Source organism: Manis pentadactyla, chromosome 4, assembly GCF_030020395.1.
Source record: "Manis pentadactyla isolate mManPen7 chromosome 4, mManPen7.hap1, whole genome shotgun sequence".
In the NCBI taxonomy this organism is placed as follows: domain Eukaryota; kingdom Metazoa; phylum Chordata; class Mammalia; order Pholidota; family Manidae; genus Manis; species Manis pentadactyla.
In genome coordinates, this window is record NC_080022.1 from 55,896,637 (window position 1) to 55,922,046 (window position 25,410).

The window sequence follows — 25,410 nt, forward strand, 5'->3', positions numbered from 1 at the left end:
TATATCAGTGATTATGGACATAAAATTTAAGGATTCTATGCTGAAACTTAACAGGCATCTAGGGGAATCAAATCTGTTTAAAAAGAACTTAAAATTTATGGGCATATCTTTTTAAATGAAAGATGTGTAATTTAAAATGTAAGATTTGTTACTAGCATTGACCCCAGTTTTATATGAGCATAAGGTAAAAAGTGAATGTCTAGGTAAATAATCATCCTTACATGCCAATGGTAAGTTATCAAGTGACTTAGGAGAGGCACAGGTACGAGGCTCATTTATTATAACCACATTACATGACAGCACCTGTGAACTTTATAATAGAAACTCACTAATTTGAAATATAAATAAACACTGATCTAAGGAAAAAGTTCCAATTTTGGTGTATTTGAAGAGAAATGCCATTTTATTATTTTCAAGTACAATAAACTGCCATTTAGTCAAAATAATAAAGGAATAGAGTGTCTGGCTTTGCTTAATTAGGAGTTATATATCATGAATTAATTTATCAGTTTTCAGGGACTTACTAAAATACTATGTACAGTTTGACCCTTGAACAAATGGGGTTTGAACTGCACGAGTCGACTTACATGCAGATTTTTTCCTCCAATAAATATATTAGAAAATTATTTGCAGATTTGTGACAATTTGAAAAACCATTTTCTTTTCTCAAGCTTACTTTATTGTAAGAATACAGTATATAATACGTATGCCATACAAAATATGTGTTAATTGTTTATGTTATCAGTAAGGCTTCTGGTTAACAGCAAACTATTAGTAGTTAAGTTTTTGGGGAGCCAAATGTATGTAGATTTTATATGCAGATTTTCTACTGCCCAAGGGGTCATCACCCCTAACCCCTGCACTGTTCAAGGGTCACCTGTACTTTACACTAATCTTTGGTGATGACCAGGAAACCAAAGCCTTCTACTGGTTCAGGCTTATCATTCTGAACATCAGTTTTGCTGTAGAGCAACATGTTTAAAGAGTGTGAGAAGATGACCGTAAAACTAGATTGAAGACATACTCTGAAGATTACCCTTTAAAAATAAATCCCTCATGTTACTTGTTCATTTACCTTTGCTCACTTACATTAGAAATGTGAGCTGCATAGTTGTTTAGATTACACTTAGATGTGAGTCCATGCTCTGCACCATTCGGTCAATAGCCCAGTGAGGATTCTGCTGGACTCCTGGCCTAAAGAATTGCGGCATCTGTGTGCCCAGCAGTCCCAGGCCTGGACAAGCAGGATGAAAGCTAGACAACAGCACCACCAATCCTTTGCAAATGCAGAATTCAGGTAAATTTGAAAAGAGCCCAAATGAAATTCTTTGAGTTTTTTATTTTGAATTAAAGGAGTTTTATTCTAATAGGATACCTGGATCCTTTGTTAGTGTCATAGTCAAAGGATAATACTGATAATAGGAAACTTCCGTATTGGCACAAGTAGGAAGAGGCTATGGGATGTCAGAATGTTTAGAAAATAGAAAGTAATTAGATTACCAGTATCTCTGAACAGGATTTTGGAAACTGAATAGGTTTTGAAACTCTTGTTCTCTGCTCCCGCTGGTGGTGCTGTGTATGCTGTTATAAGACTTGGTAACTTTAGGGTAAGTTTGAGCTTGCTTTTCAAAACCTCTTTATCAGTAGCAGGCAAATGAAGGACCTGAAAGAAAATTTATTATACCTAATCTTCATAACAATCCTTTGGAATGAGTAATATCAGCTCCATTATAGAAATAAGGACAGAGAGCTCAAAGAGCTCAAGCCAGGTTTTCTAAACCTACAGTGTTAGTAATTAGTGACTCTCAGGCTATATCATTTTGGGAACCCCAAAAATTATTTGGAAAATTAAAGAACAGGTTTCGTACCAAAAGCTGCATTCTATCCCCTGCAACATGCTTCCTACAAATATAGCCACTCGCGCAGTAAAAGGGGAATTACCATTTCTATCCAGATGACCCAGTTGTAAAAGCCAGAATGAACTTTATATTTTACACTTGCCACCCTGTCAGTTTCATCTGGGTCATGCATAAAGTGTTATATTTGCCTTCTTGTAGGGTGGGTAACAGGAAGTCAGAGTCAAGAAGAGTGAGGGGATGCTAAGGACTATAGATTCACTTTTCCACCTCAGCTCTGCCTCCATCCGATACCACCTGAGAGAGGTTCTTTACTTCAAAATAGCAGGCAACTCACACAGGAAAGCCTATGGCTAACAGCACAGACTCTAGAGTTCAAAGTTCTCTACTTTTTAGTTAAGCAACCTTGGGCAAGTTCCTGATTTTCTCTGTGCCTCATTATTCCCATACCTAAAATAGTAATAAGATAACCACCTACCTCATATGACTATGGGGACGATCAAATGATGTAAGAAGTTAGCTGAGAGCCTGGAGTGGAGTTCAAGTTCAGTACATGCTGGCTGTTATTATTGTTACTCTTCATCTTAACCTCCAGGGGAGTCACACAGCAAGTGCGGTAGAGCAAAGGAAGCCGTCCTGAAAATAAAAATCAGTGGATTGAGGTTGCTTTTCAGCCCGTTTAGTTAAACCACATCTAAAGGTACCTGAGGGGGCCAGCCAGTCCTTCAGGTGATCCTGCAAGGCTGACACCACAGGGAGAATATTTATCTACTTGTTGGTTATCTTCACGGATTATCTCCTCGGCACCTCAAACCTGTATCAAAACCTGAGCTCACAGTCTTCTGTAGCAATCATTGCCCTTTTCTGCATGTCCTGTCTCAGGAGTATTTGCCACATTGTCTACACTCACCTGCTTATACATCTGTTACCCAATCCATTAATTATGAGTCCCTGGAAGGCAGGGCTGTTCCATAATCATTTTTTCATCTCCAGTGACTTTTTTTATAATGTGTATTCATGTAGATAGTATTTTAAAACACTAGCTATTAGTATTACTATTTGCCTTTGATGGTGTCCATCAGCAGTTATAGTAAGGAAGGGAAATCTTGGCTGTAAATTCAAGAAAATGGATTAAGGATGACTTTTCTAATTAAGCTAAACCAGGGTAGTGGCAAACTTTTTATTCAATGGCTAGACAGTAAACATTTTAACCTTTGCAGGCCATAGATCTCTGTCCCAACTATTCAACTTTGCATTTGCAGTGTGAAAGCTGCCATAGATAATATGCAAAATAATTGTCATGATTAAATTTGTATTTTGGACACTGAAAGTTGAATTTCTTATAATTTCCATGCATCATGAAATATTCTTCTTTTGATTTCTTTCAACTATTTAAAAATGTAAAAACCATTCTTAGCTCATGAGCTGCACAAAATCAAGAATTCATTATTTTCCTGGAAAGGCTATTAGAAGAGTAATACATAGATAGCAAAGGGTCAAATCCTTGGCCTTTGCATTTCAAAACTGTAAATGCAGGTATAAAACAGAAGTAGACTTGGAAGAACGTGTGATTAGTCACAACTAAGTTTCTCAATCAACACCTCACTCTCTCCCCCACCAAACACTAGGTAAAGATTTCCTGGGCAGGGAGATGGGGAAGTTTCAAGAGGAGGCAGGGCTGGTGAGGAGGAGCAACCAAAAGAGTTTAGACACTGGCGGGTAGCTAAGAAGGTCCCTCACCCTGGGCCATGTCCCAGACTGGGAGTTGGAGGAAGTGGGAATTAAAGAACTCGAGAGATTCTCCTTCCCTCCATGCAAGGATGTTCCCAGAAGCTTAGCTGTAACCCTAAGAAAAGAGGTACCTCAGACTGATGGAGATTAAGTTTCCATGTCCCCCACCTTTGGAATTGAGACTCTAAGAAGAAAATAACTGCTATAAAAAATAAGGTCATATTTCTTGCACTTGAGATCATACCCTCTACATAGGCACCCAAGTCTACCTCTCTCAATGTTCATTTTAGTCTCTGAAAGTATCATCTTGAGGTATCATCTTGTGCTTACAAGGCCCTAAGCAGTCACCTGGCTTGCCTCATGATAGAGACAGCTCTGTTAATAGTTCTGTAAAATTCTTCTATTTTAGAATTCCAGCTGTAGTTTAGGGCTTTTTCTTTTTAAGAGGACTTATCTGTAAATGTAATGACAAGAGTATTGGAGAAAAACACTCCCTTCTACGAGAAGCTAATATGAAGCAGAGTGTATTTGAAAGTCAAAGTTTTGACACAAGTAAAATCTTTCCTGTATTCTAGGAGACCCCAGATGTCCACCAGTCATATTTACATAACAGAAAATTCCAAGGGCCATAGATAGAGACATGGCTTATGGAAATTCTCAATAATATCTTATAGGGGATATGATGTCCTCCAAGCAGATATTTTCATGAATTTTATGTCTGTGATGGATTGCAAGTTTTAACAATTTATTTTAATATTGGGGTTTAACAGAAGAATTCCTAATTGACGTAGATAACCTGTTCTTTTTTTCATTTTTTAAAAAAATGAATATTCATTTGATTTTTATACTTGATTTATATGTGAATCCCACATTTCTCCCTTATTATTATTTTAAATAAAATGCTGAAGTGGTAGGTAGATGCAAGATAAAGGTAGAAAACATAGTTCAGTGTTGTAAGAGAGCAAATGTAGATGATCAGGTGTGTGCCTGTAGACTATGTGTTAATCCAAGCTAGACCAGGGCAATAAACATCCATGTATGCAGAAGATTTCTCTCAGAACAGGGGGGATGAGGTTCTAAGCCTCACCTCTGTTGATCCCCAATTTCTCACCTGATGGCCCCCCTGTGACTGTGCCTGTCTTAGGTTGTTCCTCCCTTGAGGAATCTTACCCATCTCTGGCTAACCAGTCATCTTCCGGGGCCATACAGGGAAATGTAAAGTTGGTAAGTGAGAGAGAAGCCTTATTGTTTGAAAAGGTTAGCTTTTTACTTCTTTGCATATTTATGCCCTGTGGCTTCTATGCCCAGCATTTGTTTTGAGGTATCTTTAGCACTTGGAGGAATTATGATACTCGGTAAATTCGATATGAGGCACGAATTCTATTTAAGGGTTGTAATTAGGAAGGAAGAAGAAAAGCTATAGAAGTAGCAGGTGGAAGAAAACATGGGAAGATTGATTATTTCTTTGACATATCCTCTTGTAGAGTAACTTAAGCATGTATAGGTTTTAAACTACTAATTAAATTGCACACACACATTAACATAATAGGAATACAGTTACATAACCAAAGCAGACCTATAATTACCAGTTATCTCCAGTGAAACCAAGAAAACCAGTTAGGCACCCTAGGCATTTGTGAAAATTTATCTATGATATGATGGATATTGTCCAACTGAACTTGAACAGTCTGAGAGAAATCAGACAAATTAAAACAACCCATTCCTGGGAACTGTTCACATCCCATATGTTCTTTTAACAGTAGATAGTCTGTAGTTGTAAGATTTTGGAGCGCTACAACTTGCACTTCTCCTAATTCTTGGTTGAGTTCCAACAGTATAGATCCAGTCAAATTTGTTGTTTTACTCTTTTTTTCATTTTTAATTTTTAAAATCTTGATAGTTGCAACTTCTTCTTTCATGAGTGTCTGGTAGCTGTTTCCTCCCAGTTGCTGCCTAAATGCATTTCATGTTTACCTTTTAATCATGCTTCATTTTTTTTCAATAAATCTACTTATCACAACATACTGAATGTGCTATGTAAATGCCTTGTTTTCTCTCTTTCCATCTGAACCAGCTTGTTAGGGGGCCATTTATCATTAGGTTTTATAGCAGGTCGTAGTACCCCAGAAAATGATTTGTAAGTTTATACCTTACCTCTATTCATGTTTACCTTCCATTAGATTTTCACAGTTCAACATTCTGAAATGTTTTATTTTTCTCTTACACATACATATATATAATAGGCCTTGTAGAATCTGCATAAATCTGCAGCATTTAGGACCAATTTAACAGCTTAGCTTGTGAGTTTTTTTTTTTAAAGTCATCATTAGCTGATGAAATTATTTCACCATTCATGAAGAATTACTGATATAATTAACCAACTACAGAGAGAGAGAGAGAAAAAGAGACTGAGAGTGGGGAGAGTGAGGCTGAGGCTGGACTCAAACAATTGCTATTAGGTTCTCCACTTCTCCCACCCGTTAAAAATCAGCTATTCCAAAATTAAGAGTATGTTATATTTGGACTTTCTTGAGATTTAAAAGCTTGAGAGAGTTGTTAAACACAAAGCAATGTGTATTCACTTTTAATGTTAAATAACACATATTTGATTATTTATGGCCATGATTTATATAAAGTCCCTTATTCCTCTTTGATTTTCAAGATTCTAGGAGAGTGCCTGGAACACAATAGGGGCTCTATACATTTCTGGTGAATGGAGTAATTTTTTGTTTTAAAAGCACATTGTAGCATTTCATGATTGTTATTCATCCATTTTAGGTTAAAGAATTTGACACCAATTTTACATACATGCAACAGTCAGAATTCTACTTGAAGCCAAACACTGAGTATGTATTTCAAGTGAGGTGTCGAGAAACAGGTAAAAGGTATTGGCAGCCCTGGAGTTCATCCTTTTTTCATAAAACATCTGAAATAGGTGAGTATTTATCTTAAGAATTAAAAAAAAAAAGATTAAATATTTATACTTCTATCCTGACTTCTATCAAAATGGACAAAACTATACTAGGGAAGTACATACATTTAAATTGTCATTTTCTTTGATATTGTTAAGGCTCACTACAATTTATGTAATGGTTCTCCAACATTCCTGGGCATAGAAACCAATGACAACCACTTGGTATGCGTGTTTATTGTCCCTGCTCCCAGAGGGACTAAGGTAGTGGGAGCTTGCATGGGGTGTTCACAAGTCAGCATTCCTTACAAACATCCTGGGTGAATGTGAGGTGTATAATCTAAGACCTTGTTAGGAAAACATTTAAAAAGAGCTATATTAAACTCTTTAGGCTACTCTGATAAAACATATTATCCAAAGAGAGATACAAATTAAATCTTATCAATAAATGATGATTACCTACTATATGCAAACCAATCGGAAAGAATTAAAACACTTAAACATGGGATTATTTAATTTTCTTCGCTTCTGACTTTTTGTTTATCTTGAGATATTTCCCTATTCTTAATATTATTAGCTTAATTCTATCCATTTACACATGCCAGTCAATGAAATCTTAGCCAAATAGACTTCGATGATAAGCACACAATAAAATGAATCTAGGTAATTGTCAATACTCCCTAACAGCCCCAACCTGAAGATGTCTCCTTACTGCAAATAGTTTATACGCTAGATTTAAATTTTTATTTTCAGAACCAACGAGCTTAATTATAATCACAGTATTGTTAATATCATCTGTATTATAATGTGTTGGAATTATGTTTATTATAAATATTGCTGGCACCAAATAAGCAGAGGGAACAGAGTGGCCCACTAGCTAAAAAAGTTCTTTTGGCGCCCCCTAATGCCCTAATATTAGAAACACATTATTAATGGAATCATTTGCAATGCCAAGTATTGGTTCTTTTCTAAAAGTTAGTTTTTAATTTAAATCATTCTTTCTTCAGTTGATAATGTTAACATTTCTTAGGACTTTAGATACCATCTCATAATAGTCAGAATGTAGTTGGTAACCCAGTTACTTTTAATGATATCTAGAATTGTCTAGCAAGATTATTCAAAGTGGTAACATTTACTTAACCACTTACAAAGTACAGCCATGTATAAGCTTGTTTGCTCTTTACACCAGCCATATTTGGAAGTATAATTGGCACTATTTTGCAAGTGAGGAAACTGAGGCATGGCTTGCTTAACAGCATGTTGCTAGTGGGTTATAGCACTTGAATGAGTGCTTAATATTCCTTATCACCAACCTTCAGCAATCTCATCAATTTTTTTCTATAATCAACTACATCAAAATGGAAAAGCAGATCTCTGGATTAAAGATGGCGGCGTGAGAGGAGAGACAGGGGCTTCCTCCTAAAACTGGATACAATTAGAAAATTTAATTGGCACAACTAATCCTGAGAGAGCAATAGGAAAGAGGACAGTCAGACTGCACACACCTGGAGAAAACAGCAGACCTCAGTGAACGGGGTAACTTACCAGAGCTGTGGCTCCGCAGGACCCGAGCCCCTCCCCTACCCCAGCCCACGGAGGGAGGAAGAGAAATGGAGCAGGGAGGGAGTGGAAGGCTTGGGACTGCTGAATACCTAGGTCCAGAGATCTGCGCTGGGAGCACAAACCTACATTTCACGGTGCTTTCATGAGACTCGCATGACTACCGGGTTGGAAAGTTAACGCAGGCAGAGTTCCTGGGGAGACTGGGATTCCGGCTGCTTGTGGAAAGCAGGGATCCATATCCAGCTGCTCTGGGACAAAAACTTATACCTGTGTGCCCGGCCCACTGGCTCAGGCAGTGGAGACAGGCACAGGAGCCAGGAGGTGGGGAACAGCTCTTTCCTACCCCCAGTACAGCTCCCCTGCGACCCCCGACATTGCTTCAGGGGCTCAGCAGCTCCAGAATAGAGCTTCTGGACACTAGAGGGCGCCATATACAAACATGAAACACCAAAGGAACCTTGTCCAAAGTAAAATTGTTAATACAATTCCCAAGAAAGATTTAAATGATATGGACCTCGTGACTCTTCCTGAAAGGGAGTTCGAAATAAAAATAATGAACATCATAATGGAGGTACGGAAAGACATCCAAGAAGTCAGGAATGAATTTAGGTCATAGATCCAATCGTTAAAGAACACGATGGACGGTATTAAAAGCAGGTTGGATACAGTGGAGGAGACAATAAATGAAATAGACACTAGAGAAGAGGAATACAAAGAAGCTGAGGCACAGAGAGAAAAAAGGATCTCTAAAAGTGAAAGAATATTGAGAGAACTGTGTGACCAATCCAGGCGGAACAATATTCGCATTATAGGGATACCAGAAGAAGAAGAGAGAGAAAAAGGGATAGAAAGTGTCTTTGAGGAGGTAGTTGCTGAAAACTTCTCCAATCTGGGAAAGGAGATAATCTCTGAGGCCTTGGAGATCCACAGATCCCCCTACACAAGGGACCCAAGGAAGACAATACCAAGACACATAGTAATTAAAATGGGAAAGATCAAGGATAAGGACAGACTGTTAAAAGCAGCCAGAGGCAGAAATTAGATCACATACAAAGGAAAGCCCAACAGACTAACAACAGACTTCTCAGCAGAAACCTTACAGGCCAGAAGGGAGTGGCATGATGTATTTAATGCCATGAAGCAGAAGGGCCTGAAACCAAGATTACTTTATCTGGCGAGATTATCATTTAAATTTGAAGGAGGGAATTAAACAATTTCCAGATAAGCAAAAGCTGAGAGAGTTTACCTCCCACAAACCATCTCTGCAGTCTATTTTGGAGGGACTGCTATAGATGGAAGTGTTCCTAGGGTTGGATAGCTGTCACCAGAGGTAGTAAAATCATGGTAGGGAGGGTGGAGCAGCTGATTGCGAGGCAAATGCAAAATTAAATTGACTATCCCCAAAGCCAATCAAGGGATAGAGGAAAAGTATAGAATCTGATACCTAATATATAAAGAATGAAGGAGGAAGAAAAAGGAGGAGAAATAGAAAAGAACCTTTAGATTGTGCTTGTAACAGCATACTAAGTGAGCTAAATTAGACTCTTAGATAGTAAGGAAAGTAACCTGGAACCTTTGGTAACCACGAATCTAAAGCCCGAAATGGCAATAAGTACATACCTATCGATAATCACCCTAAATGTAAATGGTCTGAATGCACCAATCAAAAGACATAGAGGCACTGAATGGATAAAAAAACAAGACCCATCTATCTGCTGCTTACAAGAGACTCTCCTCAAACCCAAAGACATGCACAGACTAAAAGTCAAGGGATGGAAAAAGATATTTCATGCAAATGATAGGGAGAAAAAAAGCAGGTGTTGCAGTACTAGTATCAGACAAAATAGACTTCAAAACAAAGAAAGTAACAAGAGATAAAGAAGGACATTACATAATGATAAAGGGCTCAGTCCAACAAGAGGATATAACTATTATAAATATATATGCACCCAACACAGGAGCACCAGCATATGTGAAACAAATACTAACAGAACTAAAGGAGAAGATAGACTGCAATGCATTCATTTTAGGAGACTTCAACACACCATTCACTCCAAAGGACAGATCCACCAGACAGAAAATAAGTAAGGACACAGAGACACTGAACAACACATTAGAACAGATGGACCTAATAGACATCTATAGAACTCTACACCCAAAAGCAACAGGATACACATTCTTCTCAAGTGCACATGGAACATTCTCCAGAATAGACCACATACTAGGCCACAAAAAGAGCCTCAGTAAATTCCAAAAGACTGAAATCCTACCAACCAACTTTTCAGACCACAAAGGCATAAAACTAGAAATAAACTGTACAAAGAAAGCAAAAAGGCTCACAAACACATGGAGGCTTAACAACACGCTCCTAAATAATCAATGGATCAATGACCAAATCAAAATGGAGATCCAGCAATATATGGAAACAAATGACAACAACAATACTAAGCCCCAACTTCTGTGGGACACAGCAAAAGCAGTCTTAAGAGGAAAGTATATAGCAATCCAAGCATATTTAAAAAAGGAAGAGCAATCCCAAATGAATGGTCTAATGTCACAATTATCGAAATTGGAAAAAGAAGAACAGATGAGGCCTAAGGTCAGCAGAAGGAGGGACATAATAATGATCAGAGAAGAAATAAACAAAATTGAGAAGAATAAAACAATAGAAAAAATCAATGAAACCAAGAGCTGGTTCTTGAGAAAATGAACAAAATAGATAAGCCTCTAGCCAGACTTATTAAGTGAAAAAGAGAATCAACACACATCAACAGAATCAGAAATGAGAAAGGAAACATCATGACGGACCCAACAGAAATACAAAGAATTATTAGAGACTATTATGAAAACCTATGTGCTAAGAAGGTGGAAAACCTAGAAGAAATGGACAACTTCCTAGAAAAATACAACCTTTCAAGACTGACAAAGGAAGAAACACAAAATCTAAACAAACCAATTACCAGCAAAGAAATTGAAGTGGTAATCAAAAAACTACCCAAGAAAAAAACCCCTGGGCCAGATGGATTTACCTCGGAATTTTATCAGACATACAGAGAATATCTAATACCCATTCTCCTTAAAGTTTTCCAAAAAATAGAAGAGGAGGGAATACTCCCAAACTCATTCTATGAAGTCAACATCACCCTAATACCAAAACCAGGCAAAGACCCCACCAAAAAAGAAAATTACAGACCAATATCCCTGATGAACATAGATGCAAAAATACTCAATAAAATATTAGCAAACTGAATTCAAAAATATATCAAAAGGATTATCACCACGACCAAGTGGGATTCATCCCAGGGGTGCAAGGATGGTACAGCATTCGAAAATCCATCAACATCATCCACCACATCAACAAAAAGAAAGACAAAAACCACATGATCATCTCCATAGATGCTGAAAAAGCATTCGACAAAATTCAACATCCATTCATGATAAAAACTCTCAACAAAATGGATATAGAGGGCAAGTACCTCAACATAATAAAGGCCATATATGATAAACCCACAGTCAACATCATACTGAACAGCGAGAAGCTGAAAGCTTTTCCTCTGAGATCAGGAACAAGACAGGGATGCCCACTCTCCCCACTGTTATTTAACATAGTGCTGGAGGTCCTAGCCATGGCAATTAGACAAAACAAAGAAATACAAGGAATCCAGATTGGTAAAGAAGAAATCAAACTGTCACTATTTGCTGATGACATGATATTGTACATAAAAAACCCTAAAGACTCCACTGCAAAACTATTAGAACTGATATCGGAATACAGCAAAGTTGCAGGATACAAAATCAACACACAGAAATCTGTGGCTTTCCTATACACTAACAATGAGCCAATTGAAAGAGAAATCAGGAAAACAATTCCATTCACAATAGCATCAAAAAGAATAAAATATCTAGGAATAAACCTAACCAAAGAAGTGAAAGACCTATACCCTGAAAACTACAAGTCACTCTTAAGAGAAATTAAAGGGGACACTAACAGATGGAAACTCATCCCATGCTCGTGGCTAGGAAGAATTAATATCGTCAAAATGGCCGTCCTGCCCAAAGCAATATACAGATTTGATGCAATCCTTATCAAACTACCAACAACATTCTTCAACGAACTGGAACAAATAGTTCAAAAATTCATATGGAAACACCAAAGACCCCGAATAGCCAAAGCAATCCTGAGAAAGAAGAATAAAGTGGCAGGGATCTCACTCGCCAACTTCAAGCTCTACTACAAAGCCATAGTAATCAAGACAATTTGGTACTGGCACAAGAACAGAGCCACAGACCAGTGGAACAGATTAGAGACTCCAGACATTAACCCAAACATATATGGTCAATTAATATTCGATAAAGGAGTCATGGACATACAATGGGGAAATGACAGTCTCTTTAACAGATGGTGCTGGCAGAACTGGACAGCTACATGTAAGAGAATGAAACTGGATCACTGTCTAACCCCATACACAAAAGTAAATTCGAAATGGATCAAAGACCTGAATGTAAGTCATGAAACCATAAAACTCTTAGAAAAAAACATAGGCAAAAATCTCTTGGATGTGAACATTAGCGACTTCTTCATGAATATATCTCCCTGGGCAAGGAAAACAAAAGCAAAAATGAACAAGTGGGACTATATCAAGCTGAAAAGCTTCTGTACATCAAAGGACACCATCAATAGAACAAAAAGGTACCCTACTGTATGGGAGAATATTTTCGTAAATGACAGATCCGATAAGGGCTTGACATCCAAAATATATAAAGAGCTCACACACCTCATCAAACAAAAAGCAAATAATCCAATTAAAAAATGGGCAGAGGAGCTGAACAGACAATTCTCCAAAGAAGAAATTCAGATGGCCAACATACACATGAAAAGATGCTCCACATCGCTAGTTATCAGAGAAATGCAAATTAAAACCACAGTGAGATATCACCTCACACCAGTAATAATGGCTACCATCCAAAAGACAAACAACAACAAATGTTGGAGAGGTTGCAGAGAAAGGGGAACCCTCCTACACTGTTGGTGGGAATGTAAATTAGTTCAACCATTGTGGAATGCAGTATGGAGGTTCCTCAAAATGCTCAAAATAGACTTACCATTTGACCCAGGAATTCCACTTCTAGGAATTTACCCTAAGGATGCAGCACTCCAGTTTGAAAAAGACTGATGCACCCTTATGTTTATCGCAGCACTATTTACAATAGCCAAGAAATGGAAGCAACCTAAGTGTCCATCAGTAGATGAATGGATAAAGAAGATGTGGTACATATATACAATGGAATATTATTCAGCCATAAGAAGAAAACAAATCCTACCATTTGCAACAACATGGATGGAGCTAGAGAGTATTGTGTTCAGTGAAATAAGCCAAGTGGAGAAAAACAAATACCAAATGATTTCACTCATCTGTGGAGTAGAAGAACAAAAGAAAAACTGAAGGAACAAAACAGCAGCAGAATCACAGAACCCAAGAATGGACTAACAGTTACCAAAGGGAAAGAGACTGGGGAGAATGGGAGGGTAGGGAGGGATAAGGGCGGGGAAGAAGAAAGGAGGTATTATGATTAGCATGTACAATGTGGGCGGTGGGGGAAAGGGGAGGGCTTTGCAACACAGAGAAGACAAGTAGTGATTCTACAACATCTTATTATGCTGATGGACAGTGACTGTAATGGGGTTTGTGGGGTGGACTTGGGGTAGGGGAGAGCCTAGTAAACATAATGTTCTTCAAAAAAATAAAAATAAATTAATTAATTATTTTTAAAAAATGGGAAGCTTACATTTTAATGGTTCTAACAATAGCTTTTTCCTATGCTAATTGTTTTTTAATGAGTGGTGCTATGGTATATATACTGTTTTGTATCCTGATTTCTTAGTCTACCTTGCAGAGTTTAAAAACCTATTTAATGGCTTCACAGCTTCCAGTTTTTGTATATATTATAACATATTTAATCATTTCCCTATTTAAACCATTTTTAAGTTATCCCATTTTTTCCATTAACAATAAACTTCTTTGAATAGCTTTGTATATAAACTCTCCCTATTTCTTAAGATCTTACTGGATCAAGAGTTGGACATATTTTAAGATGCTTGATTCAAGTTCCCAAATTTTTAGTAAATCTTTAATATTAATTGCTTTTTAACAAGGTATCCATGAAAAGAGTCATTCATGAAATATTCATTTGACCTTTACCATGTACCAAGCACTTGCTAGGTACTTGGAGAAACTCAGTGAGCAAAGGAGACAAAGATTCCTTAATTTTACAGTAGATAGTTAATAAAAGAACATAATAAAAAAGTAAATTACATACCTTTATAAAGATATAAATAAAAGTAATAAGAATTAAACCTGACAACTGAAGTTTGAATCGTTTCATAGTAAAAAAAAAGAAGAAAGATACAATTTCTATTACACTTTAGTTAACCAACTTGTTTGATAATAGGGCCTTTTCACCATCCATACTTTCCCAGTAATTAAAGATTTATTTATTTATGAAAAACACAGTCCAGGCAATAATGTTCCATCTAAGCAGGAGTTTCTTTTATTCTCTAAAATTCCAATATGTATGTCACTGAATTGATTCATCACAAAGTGATGTGTTTTCAAAATTGTGCCCAGATACCATTGCAGGGCAAATCATGAAATGATTGACCTGCAGGTACCCAAAATTCTTCTATATCATTTTCCCTTTGGATAGTACCTTTCCTTGGCCTTTAAAAACCTGGTCTCCAAAAGAAACCAAACAAACCCATTTACAGTAAGGGTTAAATGTCCTACAAGATTTGTTCTCTTTTCCTTCCTTAGGGTATTTAGACTTTAATGGAAAAATCAAGCCTTATGCTAAGAAAAGAAAAAATCAAGGTCAAAGTGTAATATCAGGCTTTTGCAAACACACAAAAGTTTCTCTGGATTGCAGATTTGTAGTTTTCTATCTTGGTATAATAGCAAGAGGCTAATTGAGTGAATCTGGGGAGACATCAGGATAATAATAATAGCAAACATTTGTTGGATCTTATTATGTGTTAGGCACTGTGATAAGCATTTTACATATGAATTGTCCTTCATTCTTCACTGTAGCTCTGTAAAATTATTATTACAATTGTGCAGATAGAAAAGATAAGGTACAGGGAAATTAAGCTGCATTGTCATCTGTTGTAAAGCAGAGCTGGGGAGTAACTCAGGCTGTGGCATTCCAGTACTTGTACTGCACCTCTGTTGGTCTCCTTCCTGAGACCTAGGAGAGTCCTGTGTCTGCCACCCTTCAGCCACCCAAAAAATTCTCCTCTAAACATTAGCTAATAATAAAAATATGCTAACAGAACTTCATCTTTAATGCAATGTTTGTTATGAAAATGCAAGCACATGAGAAGAAAGGGAACCACAAAATGCTATCAATTCTACTTTGGCATGAATACAAGATACGGAAGCCGACTTGGGAGAGGGTGCCAAGAATGAACCAGGAACCTGGGGACAGGATAGGGCAGACTGAGATGAGGACAAAGAATGCATGGAAAAGGCAGCATTGTCCAGGGAAGGGCCACTGACAGGCAATTCATAATGTATTTTTCCAGCTGTTCCTGGTCCAATAAAATGTCTAGAAAGCAGTGCTTCTCAGAGTGGGATGTGTGGACCATCTGCATTAGAAATGCTTGGGCACCAGTTTAAGATGCAGGTTCCTGAGCCTCTTGCCAAGTGACACTTCCACAGTGAAGTGTAAGAAGCACTGCTCCAGAGGTTAGACACACACTTTAAGAGGGAGAAGGCTCATGAAGGATGATAGGGTGTGGCAGGAAATGAGGACAGAAAGCAGGAGACCTGATTGCCCAAGCCACTGTCTTAGTAATAGTGGCTCTGGGGGGACAGAAAAGGGTGGGCATGTGTGACTCTCAGGCCATTATCTCTAGTACTCTCTGGTCACTCTTTCCTTCTTCTTCCTTCCCCTCACTTCCTGAGTCACTAACCACCCACTTTGGCAGCCCACAATTCCCAGAAGCAGGGGATGCAGAACTGGGGCCCCAGTGAGACATAATGGGCTACATTACCCCTCTGCCTAGACCCAGCCCTGCCTCTGGATGTGAGTTTCATCTGAGGCTCTGAGAAACACCAAGGGCTGCTGATGGAGCTTTTCTAGACCACTGTAAAATTCCTGAGGCCTTTAAGCAGTACAGAAATAACCCCAAAAGGCAGAGGATAATTTGTCAGTACAGAAAACCAAAACTGAAAATGTGAATGTCAATTTCCTAAATTTACTACTACCGATGAAAAAAGTTGAAAAGCTCACTTCTAGGCAGAGGTGTTGTTCAATTCTGCACTCTAATACAGATCCCTTTTAAGAAAGAAAAGGCACAAGCTCTATAATCTCTTGAATGACAAGTCAGAGGCCTCAGGGAAGGGCAGTCGCATTTCATAATGATTAATTAACTTGCTTGAATTACTACTTTCAGTAGAAAAGTTTCCCAGAGAAATCACATTGTTCTTTTTTTGACAATACTCCAGAGGAAGGCAAGTATGAACAGTATTTTAAATCACACTGTATTCTGTTCTCACAAAACACTATTGGTTGTCACATTACCAATGACTCCTTAAAGATTCTCATTAATTTTTTCAAGACTTTAAGTATCTAAAAGAGGAAAAAACAAATGTTATGTTAAAGGAACTAAATATAGGTGATATTAAATACAATGCAGATTAGAAGGTGGCAAAGAGAATGCACTTTTCAAAATCCCATTATTTATATTTAGGGGTTTCTGATTCATTCATATTGAGATAGGTTATAAATTTGTAGATTTGTGATTACTAAGTTGGATTACACAGACATAGAGTTCCTTGAAATACCAAGCATTGTGGACTCTTCATGTGGATTTATTTAATTATCTTCATGTCCTATCCCTAATAAACCACAAGGGTTCTGTAAAATTAAAAACAAATCGTGAGAGTTTCATAACTCTCTGATATTTGCAATATTCACTAATAATAAAGATTACACTTTTCCCTGAGGAAGTAAGTAATTATCTCCTGTCTTAGTTTCCTTTTGCTGCTATAACAAGTTATCACAAACTAAATGGCCTAAAACAATACAAATTTGTTATCTTACAATTCTGGAGGTGAGAAATCCAAAATCAGTACCACTGGGCTAAAATCAAGGAAATAGCAGGGCTATGTTCCTTCTGGAGGCTCTAGGAGAGAATCAGTTATTGCCTTTTCCAGATTCCAGAGGCTGCCTGCCTTCATTTCTTGGCTCATAGCCCCTCTTCTATCTTCCAATGCCTGAAATACGGCATCTACCAATCTCTTTCTCTGACTCTGACCCTCTTGCATTTTTCTTATAAGTACCCTCATGATTTCATTGGGACCTTCCCCTATAATTTAGGATAACCTCCCCAATCTGAAATTCATTTTGCCATATAAGGTAACCTCTATTCAACGGTTCTGGGGGTTAGGATATGGACATCTTTGGTGGTGATGGTGGGGGAGGAGGGTCACTATTTGTTTTACCACATCTCCTCACCACCTATCCACCCACCACCTATTATTGCAGTTTTACTAGTCATTGTGATTAGGTGCCAGCAAAAGAAATCAAATCTAGTTCTTGTACACAGAAAAGGAATTATTGGAAAAGTACCTGGAAATCAGGAGGAAGGCTGGTGAAATGGTCATAAGTAGAATAGAAGGGACAGAATACAGCAGGAGCCAGAACCACAGCCAAAATCATAGTGTAGGAAGAATTGGTGAGGACCCTGCTGCTGGCCCTGTAGTCACTGCCACTGCCTGTCCTGTGCCCTGGTGCTGCTTTAGCAGGATATACCCTGGCCACAGCTGCTGCGAAGGTGATTTCCTAGAGCTGTGTGTCCCGTGCGAGCAGGGCAGGAGAGCATCCGACTGGCAAGGCTTAGGTCGTCTGCTTGGAGCTACTTCCTGGCTCTGCAGGGACGGGGTCTCTGTTCCAAACCCTACCTGCCTCTTACCTATTTTAGAATGTCCACAAAGAAGTATGTCCTGGAGTTGGGCAACTGAAAAATATGCCCCCTAGACTCAGGAACAGGCACGTGCTATGCCTGAGAGCAAGGATGCCCTTTTGAGGTTGCATCCTCCAACTGCTGGATAAAACTTGGAACTACTTATTCTTAAATACAGAGTTTTGCTACACTTTGACATCAGACCCACAAATTTTTGTGGTCAGTGCCCTTAGGAAAATTTCCTGGGTGGCATTTGCTTTTTTACGTTTTCCTCCTCCTTTCTCTTTAACAGAATGGTTGCCGTAAATATATTTCTTACCTTCCTCTCCCTATATGTTCCAAGTACTTATATCCTAGGCATAGAAGCATAAGCATAAAAATAATCCCTTAGATATGTCTTGGCACATCCTCCTATCCTTAAGATGATACTATAACTCATTAAATGATTCATCATTTGACTTGTTTCTCAAGGTGTGGTAATGAGTTTGTTCTGAGGTATCGTTACCCTGGTGCCTATTTGATAGGTCTGGGCATTGTATTCTGCTTTGCCAGCTGATGTGGACTAATGTCAATCTTTACCCTTAGCCTGATAAAATTGAATTCCAACCATAGAGCAAAACTACACTTAAATGCTGTGAAGCAGCTGAGATTATTAGAAGATTAGAAAGAAGACAAAGGGAGATGTTTATGTTTTAAGAAAAATAGGATGGAAAAAACCCTCCACTAATTTCAAAAACACCCCCTTTGTCTCTTTTAATATGACTCTTCTTGAGTATCTAGAACCTTCTAAGAGAAAGATCTAGAAAGGTCCCTGTGGCAGCTCTGGTCAAAGTCTTTAAGATGCAGACCTTGGTCAGTGTGGCTTTGACACCAAGATAGGCAAAGGAAAACATAAATAAAGAAGCCTTATAAATGTCTATACACTTTGGCCCAATAATTCCACTTATAGAAATCTAGCCTTAGGAAATAAGCAGAGATATGGAAAGGAGATTTTTATCTTTTTATCTATAATCACATTTATTCAAAAGTTAATTATAACAGTTAGAATTTGGAAACAATCTAAAAGTCCAATAATAGCAAGAGCTAATGCTTATTCAGCTTTTAATTTGTGCATGGCATGGTACGAAGTGCCTGATATGAACTATCCCATTAGAACTCAGGAGTAAACTGCTGTAATTACTGAGTTTTATAAATGAAGAAACTGAGTCACAAAGAGGTTAAGCAGCTTACCCGGGCTGTATAACTCCATGGTGAAGTGAAGTGGTGAAGCCAGGACTTAAACTGAGTTTTATCTGAGTCCAAAGCTGATTTGAAACCACCAAGCTATAAAGTTTCTTAAAAGGAGATGATTGAATAAGTACAGTACAAACATAATGAAATATTTCATTTCCAGTAGTATAATGGTTTTGAATAATTTTTAATAAAATGGAATGTTCATGATATAATACTGAAAGAAAGCAAAAAACACAGCACACTTACTGAAGAGCAAAATTTCTACCAGGGTACAGACATACACAAAAGGTTATTAATAAATATTTTTAAATGATTGCTTCTAGTTTGTGAACAGGTATAAAATTGTACTTTCTTCTTCATATTCATCTATACTTTTCAAGCATCCTACAATTAGCACGTAGGGCTTGTATAATCAAGGAAAATGGCTTTCAGAACATTATTTTTTGTTTGAAACTACTCTAAATTTCCTATTAACACACTATCTTCTGTAAAACTAACTCCAAGGCCCACTGTCAGTGTGTATCTACATAAAAATTCTACCTAATTAGAGATGATTTGTGTTTTCTGAGTATACTCATGTATGTGCTGTAAGAGTATTAAGCATAATTTAACATTCTGTTGGAGGGACAGAATTGCCTCATTATGGACATAATAACACCAAAGATACCAAATAATGACAATATTTTGAGATTTTTCTAGTACATTAGGCTCTACACTGATGATTAGAGTGGATATAAACAATCTTTTTTCAATTATAAAGGTTCTGCCCATCATTCTGTGCTTGTGAATACTTTTGTGCATTAAAATACTTGGAAATACCATAAAATAGTATTAGCAAGTGGATTAAGAGGATGGGATTAGGGATAATTCTTTTACTCATTTATTTTTCCTGTTAAAATTATTTTCTCTATTGTAATTACTGCTTTTATAATTTAAAAGTTAAGTATGATTTTTAAAAAATGACCTAGCCACTTGGTGGCAGTATGCCATGAAGAATATAATTACATGGCTTCATCTTAGTCCCATGCTTAAAAATTTGGTTTGGCTTGATTTCTTCTCATAACATTGTTTATAAATTATCTTACCTGAAGTACACGATTCTCTGTGAAATTACTCTCTGGTAGGCAATTAAGCATGTCTTGTAAATAATTTTAATCTAATTAAAATTAATACACCTGGTTGATTTGTAACTATGATATCAAAAAACCCTAAAGGAAAATGGTGTTTATTCTCTATTAGGGTTAATAATGCCCTGATTAGATATGAAAATTATTTTTATATGATGCAAATTAACAACAAGTTTCACTACTGGATAACCACCTGTTATTTATACAATAGAATTACATTAACTTGTATTAAAAGCCAACAACACCATATATTACTTTTAAATAAAAGCATTAACTTTAAAACGATGAAAGTGAAAAAAAAATAACCCAGCAATATATGCGATAAACCTTGATTTTGCCAAATTGAAAATTGTGTTACATTTTTAATGTAATATTTCTATTTTAAAATTTCAAAATAATGCAGATGGAGACTCCTGCTGGGGCTCCCTAAGAATGAACTTAAGTTTATAAAATACTAGTTTAGATGAATAAACCCAGCTATTGGCCTCTGGGGTATGACCTTGTTCCCTCAAAGTTTGGTGGAACCACATACTTGGGAACAAAAGAAGACTTAGTGAAGCACTGAGAAGCCAAAAAAAACTTCTGATCTGTCACAATTCACAGTGGAACATTTTTCTCTTGCTGTAGAGAAGACAGAATAAAAACACAGGACAGAACTTGTGGCTTTTCTGATGTTTTCATCTTCTAAAATCCCCTACCCATTATTCTTAGAAAACTACCGTTCGGTTAAGCCTGTGCCTGCACCAAGATCAGCCTTTTACAAAAATTTCCAAAGACCCATAGGAACCTTTTTATTGAAATTCTATATTTTTCTCAAAGAGAGTTGCTTGGGCCACACAGCTTGTTATACAAGCCTGTGATATTTTGGTGGCTGTTAAGGACACGTCAAGTTGTGATTTCTCCCTGGCCCCAAAAGTAATTCTTTAAAAAGAAGAATTTGAACACTGAAGTCAGAATGACTGAATAAATAGGGCTTGAGGCACTCTTGGCGATCTAGAGCTTAGAATGTCTTCTGTCAGGTGGAAGAATCATGTCCTTGAAATCACCTCTGGCAGCTTTTAATTATCAGGAGAGAAGATATGGGTAAGGAAGTTCCAGGACACCTTTGAGTTCAGACTTAAAGTGAGTTAGCTGCCATGGCTGCTCATCCCAGCCTGGTCAGAAGCTTTCATTAGCACTGTCCTGACAGCCTTTATGACTAGACAGGGCTGGCCACTGGCCAGGATTCTTGCCATTGGGAAAGGAACAGAGGAAAGTCATTAATGGCATTCCACCGCTGTTACACCTCAAAGTGCCTGCTAATCAGAATTGGACTTCTTATATGGAGCCAAGATGCTGTTCACGAACAGCATCTCAAAGATTGTGGAAAAGTAAAAGTGACACATCTTAGAGGCTTTTAAGGACATGTAAACCTATTGCATCATCTATTGGAAGGAATCAAATAGAGACCAATTATGGTGCATTTTTCTGGCTCAGTGAATGAAACAAGGTTTCGTGGTATTTGTTACCTAAAAGCCTCACGAAATTAGTGGACACACCTTCAAGGTTTACAAATGCTAAGTAGTTTTTATTGTCCTTTCAGTGTTTCTTCCTTTGAAGTTTACCCAGCTAAATAAAAAAATAGGAGGAGAAGACACACATACTCAAAGGCCTTTGCCATTATCCTATCTTTCAAGCCTTTTAAAGTTACTGCTTTACTTTAATTATCTCCCAAAACTGAAGAAACTCTTGTAAGAAATTGGATAACTTGCATACAGAATATAGGAAGTTCACCCTATTTTCTTTTTGTTGAAGTTCCCCCGGTCACACTGAAATCATTCCAACATGATACTCAGAATTCTGGGCTTCTAATTGCTTCCATCCATAAAGGACACCTTATTTCTGGTAAGAAAATCCTACTTGGGTTTTTTTGAGAAGTCTTTATTAACCTATTTGAAGGCTCCAACTGAAAAATAATGTGTCAGGCATAAATTTCTTGGTCATTAAACATGCCATGTGTTTTCTATAGAATAATCAACAAAGGTCTGCTTAAAACTGAATTTACAAGTTGATTAGGTGGACTTTGCCAGATTTTGCTATGGGTTAGATACATTCTCATTTCAATAGATGCTGTGGCTCAAGACCCCAGAACTACTGCTTTCTAAAAATATTAGAATAAACATTATTTGAGTGTCTACCATGTACTGGGAGCTTTATAAAGATCATCCTTTTCAATCTTCAAAATAATCCAGTGAGATAAGTATTATGTATCTATTTTATATAGGGGAAAACTGGAGCTTAGAAAGGCTAATGAACTTGTCCAAGGTCACACTAAGTCTCAGACTAAAATTCAAACCCTATTTTTCAAATTCTGAAGTCTGTGTTCTTTGTCTTAGACAAACCAGATCCCATTTTGTTTGTGTTAGTATGACTCAGTATTTTCTACTGATGAACATACTTAAATGTCTTAGGCATAAAAATATATTAGATCAGGTTGTATAATGGGCAAATACAACTCTAAACAGAAATTTCAAACTGAAAAACTTTAGACATGACTATTTCACCACTGATCACTGGTAGCCAGCATGGCTCAGAAAAAATTGCAGTGTGATGTCATGTCTCAATTATAGTCTATATTTGAAAATAGAAAATAGAGTTTTTTATGTACTAGGGAGAAAAATGTGATGAGCCAGGTAGGTACTACATGTTGAATATATTAATTATTTAAAGATGTCAGGTGATTCATTCAACTTCAAAATTCAAGAAAAGCATTATTTTTAAAGTAAAATGTGAGTGAAAGATAGATAGTAATTTGTATTTCTTTCTTAAAACATATTGTTCTAATATAGTAGATGTCCTTTCTAGGCAGGAAAAAATTCATGAACAATCAATTTTGAAGAATGGTGACAAGTTGTATATAACTTCTGTCTTGCACAAAAGGTTTAAAATAACACCTCAGTTTTTATCATGGCCAGTTTTAAATTGTGTTACAGGCCATTGGGAATTCTCACCTATGTCAGACAAACCAGATATTGTTCATCAGTAAACATTTTTATATAAAATATGCATACACAAACTCAGAAAAATGTCAAATGCTGATCACATTTACCAGAGATGCACTTCTAGAAGACCACTGAGATCAGATACATGTGCCAAAGTTTCTCAAACAAAAAGTATAACTGTGCAGTTTTGAAAGGCAATCCCTTTATATACAACCCAACATAAAGATTAATTTTGTTCTCCCCTTCCTCTTTTATTTTAATATTAATGACTTTTGCTTTGAGCAGAGTAGGGAGAATGATTCTGGCTTCCCATGCACACTAGTGCTTAGCTAATTTTTTTTCCCTTTCAGACAACCAACAAGACATTGGACTTTTATTGGGAATGGTCTCCTTTGCTGTTACGCTGTCAATTCTTTCTTTGATTGGGATATTTAACAGATCGCTCCGAACTGGGTAGGTTTTGGTGAAATACTTGTTTTCTGATTTTGACCATATTATCAAAGCTCATTCAATTAAGTTATTTACTAGAAAAATCTATCAGCATTTTTACTCAGAGAAAGAAAATACCAAACTCTTCATAAATGTCATTCACTTAATCCTCAAAATGACCCTGCCAGAGAAAGCTTGAAGGTCTCTTTTACTGATGGCTTACTTGAGGCTTAGAGGTTAAGTGACCAGCCCAAGGTTAACTAAGCTTTAAGTCAGAAGTCCAGCCCCAGCTGATACCACAGCCCATGTTCCCAACCCTCAAGTTTATCTACAGTGCCTGAATTCTTTAGAGTGGTTAAGTCTGAACCTGCCTCAAATTCTATCCAAGCAAATCCCTTGGATCAGTGTGAAGAGATATGTGGCATCATCTGAATTAATCACTTTGATACCAACTGTGCTGGTGTTTTAGTTTCAAGACCCAATGTCCATTCTCCTTGGCCTCCTTCAGCCCTTTTTTTTCCCCCCAGACTGGTATTAGTAAAGATCTATGCCTGGTTGTTGAAAAACGAGACTTTAATGAAAACAAGGTCCTTGATTTCCCAAATTTTACTAGCTGCACTATTTCTAATCTGTGAAGAGGCTAAAGTTGTTTGATGTGGCGGTCTCCTGATATATCTAATGACTCTCAGATTTTAGCTCATATTGGCAGAGTTTCTCTTTCTTGCCACTACTTGCTTTGTGAGATAATCTTTCTTTTTTGTAAATATATAACCAAATGCATTAGAAAGATTTAAAATGAACTGTTTATTCTAAATGTGGTATATTAGTAATTTTTTATGTAGGTTTTTTTCCTCAGAAAATAATGTCAAAATTTATTATAACTCTTGTGAGGTGGGGGAACTAACATGGAATTTTACTTTAGGTTGTTTTACAAATATACTTTATTTAAAAACCCCTTGACATATCTTAATGTTCAAACTTGTACTACATAAAAATACTAATATTTATGCTACTGTCCAAAGATGTCCTAATTGGTTTGAAATTTTAAATAACATTAAGTTTGTTGATAAGAATAACCCCAAAGTTAATAACCCCAAAATTAACTTCCAGTTGGTAAAGACCAATAAGAAAATAGGAGAATTCTTTGCTAATTTAATTATTTAAATAAATATTGTTTTTAAAAAGATGAATGAAATGAGATAATTCCAATATAACTATTTCACCTATGAGCAGATATTGTTTTGTTATAACTATACATAATTTATAAAAGCCTTACTTCAGAAACAAAACTGGAAAATGGGGGTGTTTTCCATGCAAAACATTTAAAAATGAAACCAAGAAACATTGTATACATATGTATAAAGAAATTGTTTACTCAACAGTACATGGTCAAAGTTGGCTAGCAAAGTTCATTCAGCCATTTTGCTTGTTACTTAATAAAAGTCTTTAGAAAACTTATTTAAATAGATAAACCAGTTTGATCTGTTATTAACAGATGTATTGTTTACAGGTAAAAATGTGCCAAAGATCAGTTTAATCTCTTCTAAATTCCTGGTACAACAGTCTTTGCTCAAATCAATTTGTACTGTAAATTCAGAAAGTGTTTTTGACACAG

The 25,410-nt window shown here is 36.8% G+C and overlaps 1 protein-coding gene and 1 long non-coding RNA gene across 2 annotated transcripts in view; one reads left to right on the top strand and one right to left on the bottom strand.

The window, feature by feature from the left end:
* Window positions 1-25,410, top strand: part of IL23R (interleukin 23 receptor) — a 59,493-nt gene that overhangs the window by 28,127 nt on the left and 5,956 nt on the right. The window contains exons 7-9 of the mRNA XM_036933150.2: window positions 6,366-6,522; window positions 22,180-22,269; window positions 23,717-23,819. Coding sequence (XP_036789045.2) covers window positions 6,366-6,522; window positions 22,180-22,269; window positions 23,717-23,819 — 350 coding nt within the window. The remainder of the gene's footprint in view (window positions 1-6,365; window positions 6,523-22,179; window positions 22,270-23,716; window positions 23,820-25,410) is intronic.
* LOC130683363 (uncharacterized) lies at window positions 1,206-2,988 on the bottom strand. The gene is made up of 3 exons (XR_008997031.1): window positions 2,561-2,988; window positions 2,335-2,492; window positions 1,206-1,663 (listed from the first exon to the last, which is right to left on the bottom strand). It is a non-coding gene; the product is annotated as an uncharacterized LOC130683363 (long non-coding RNA).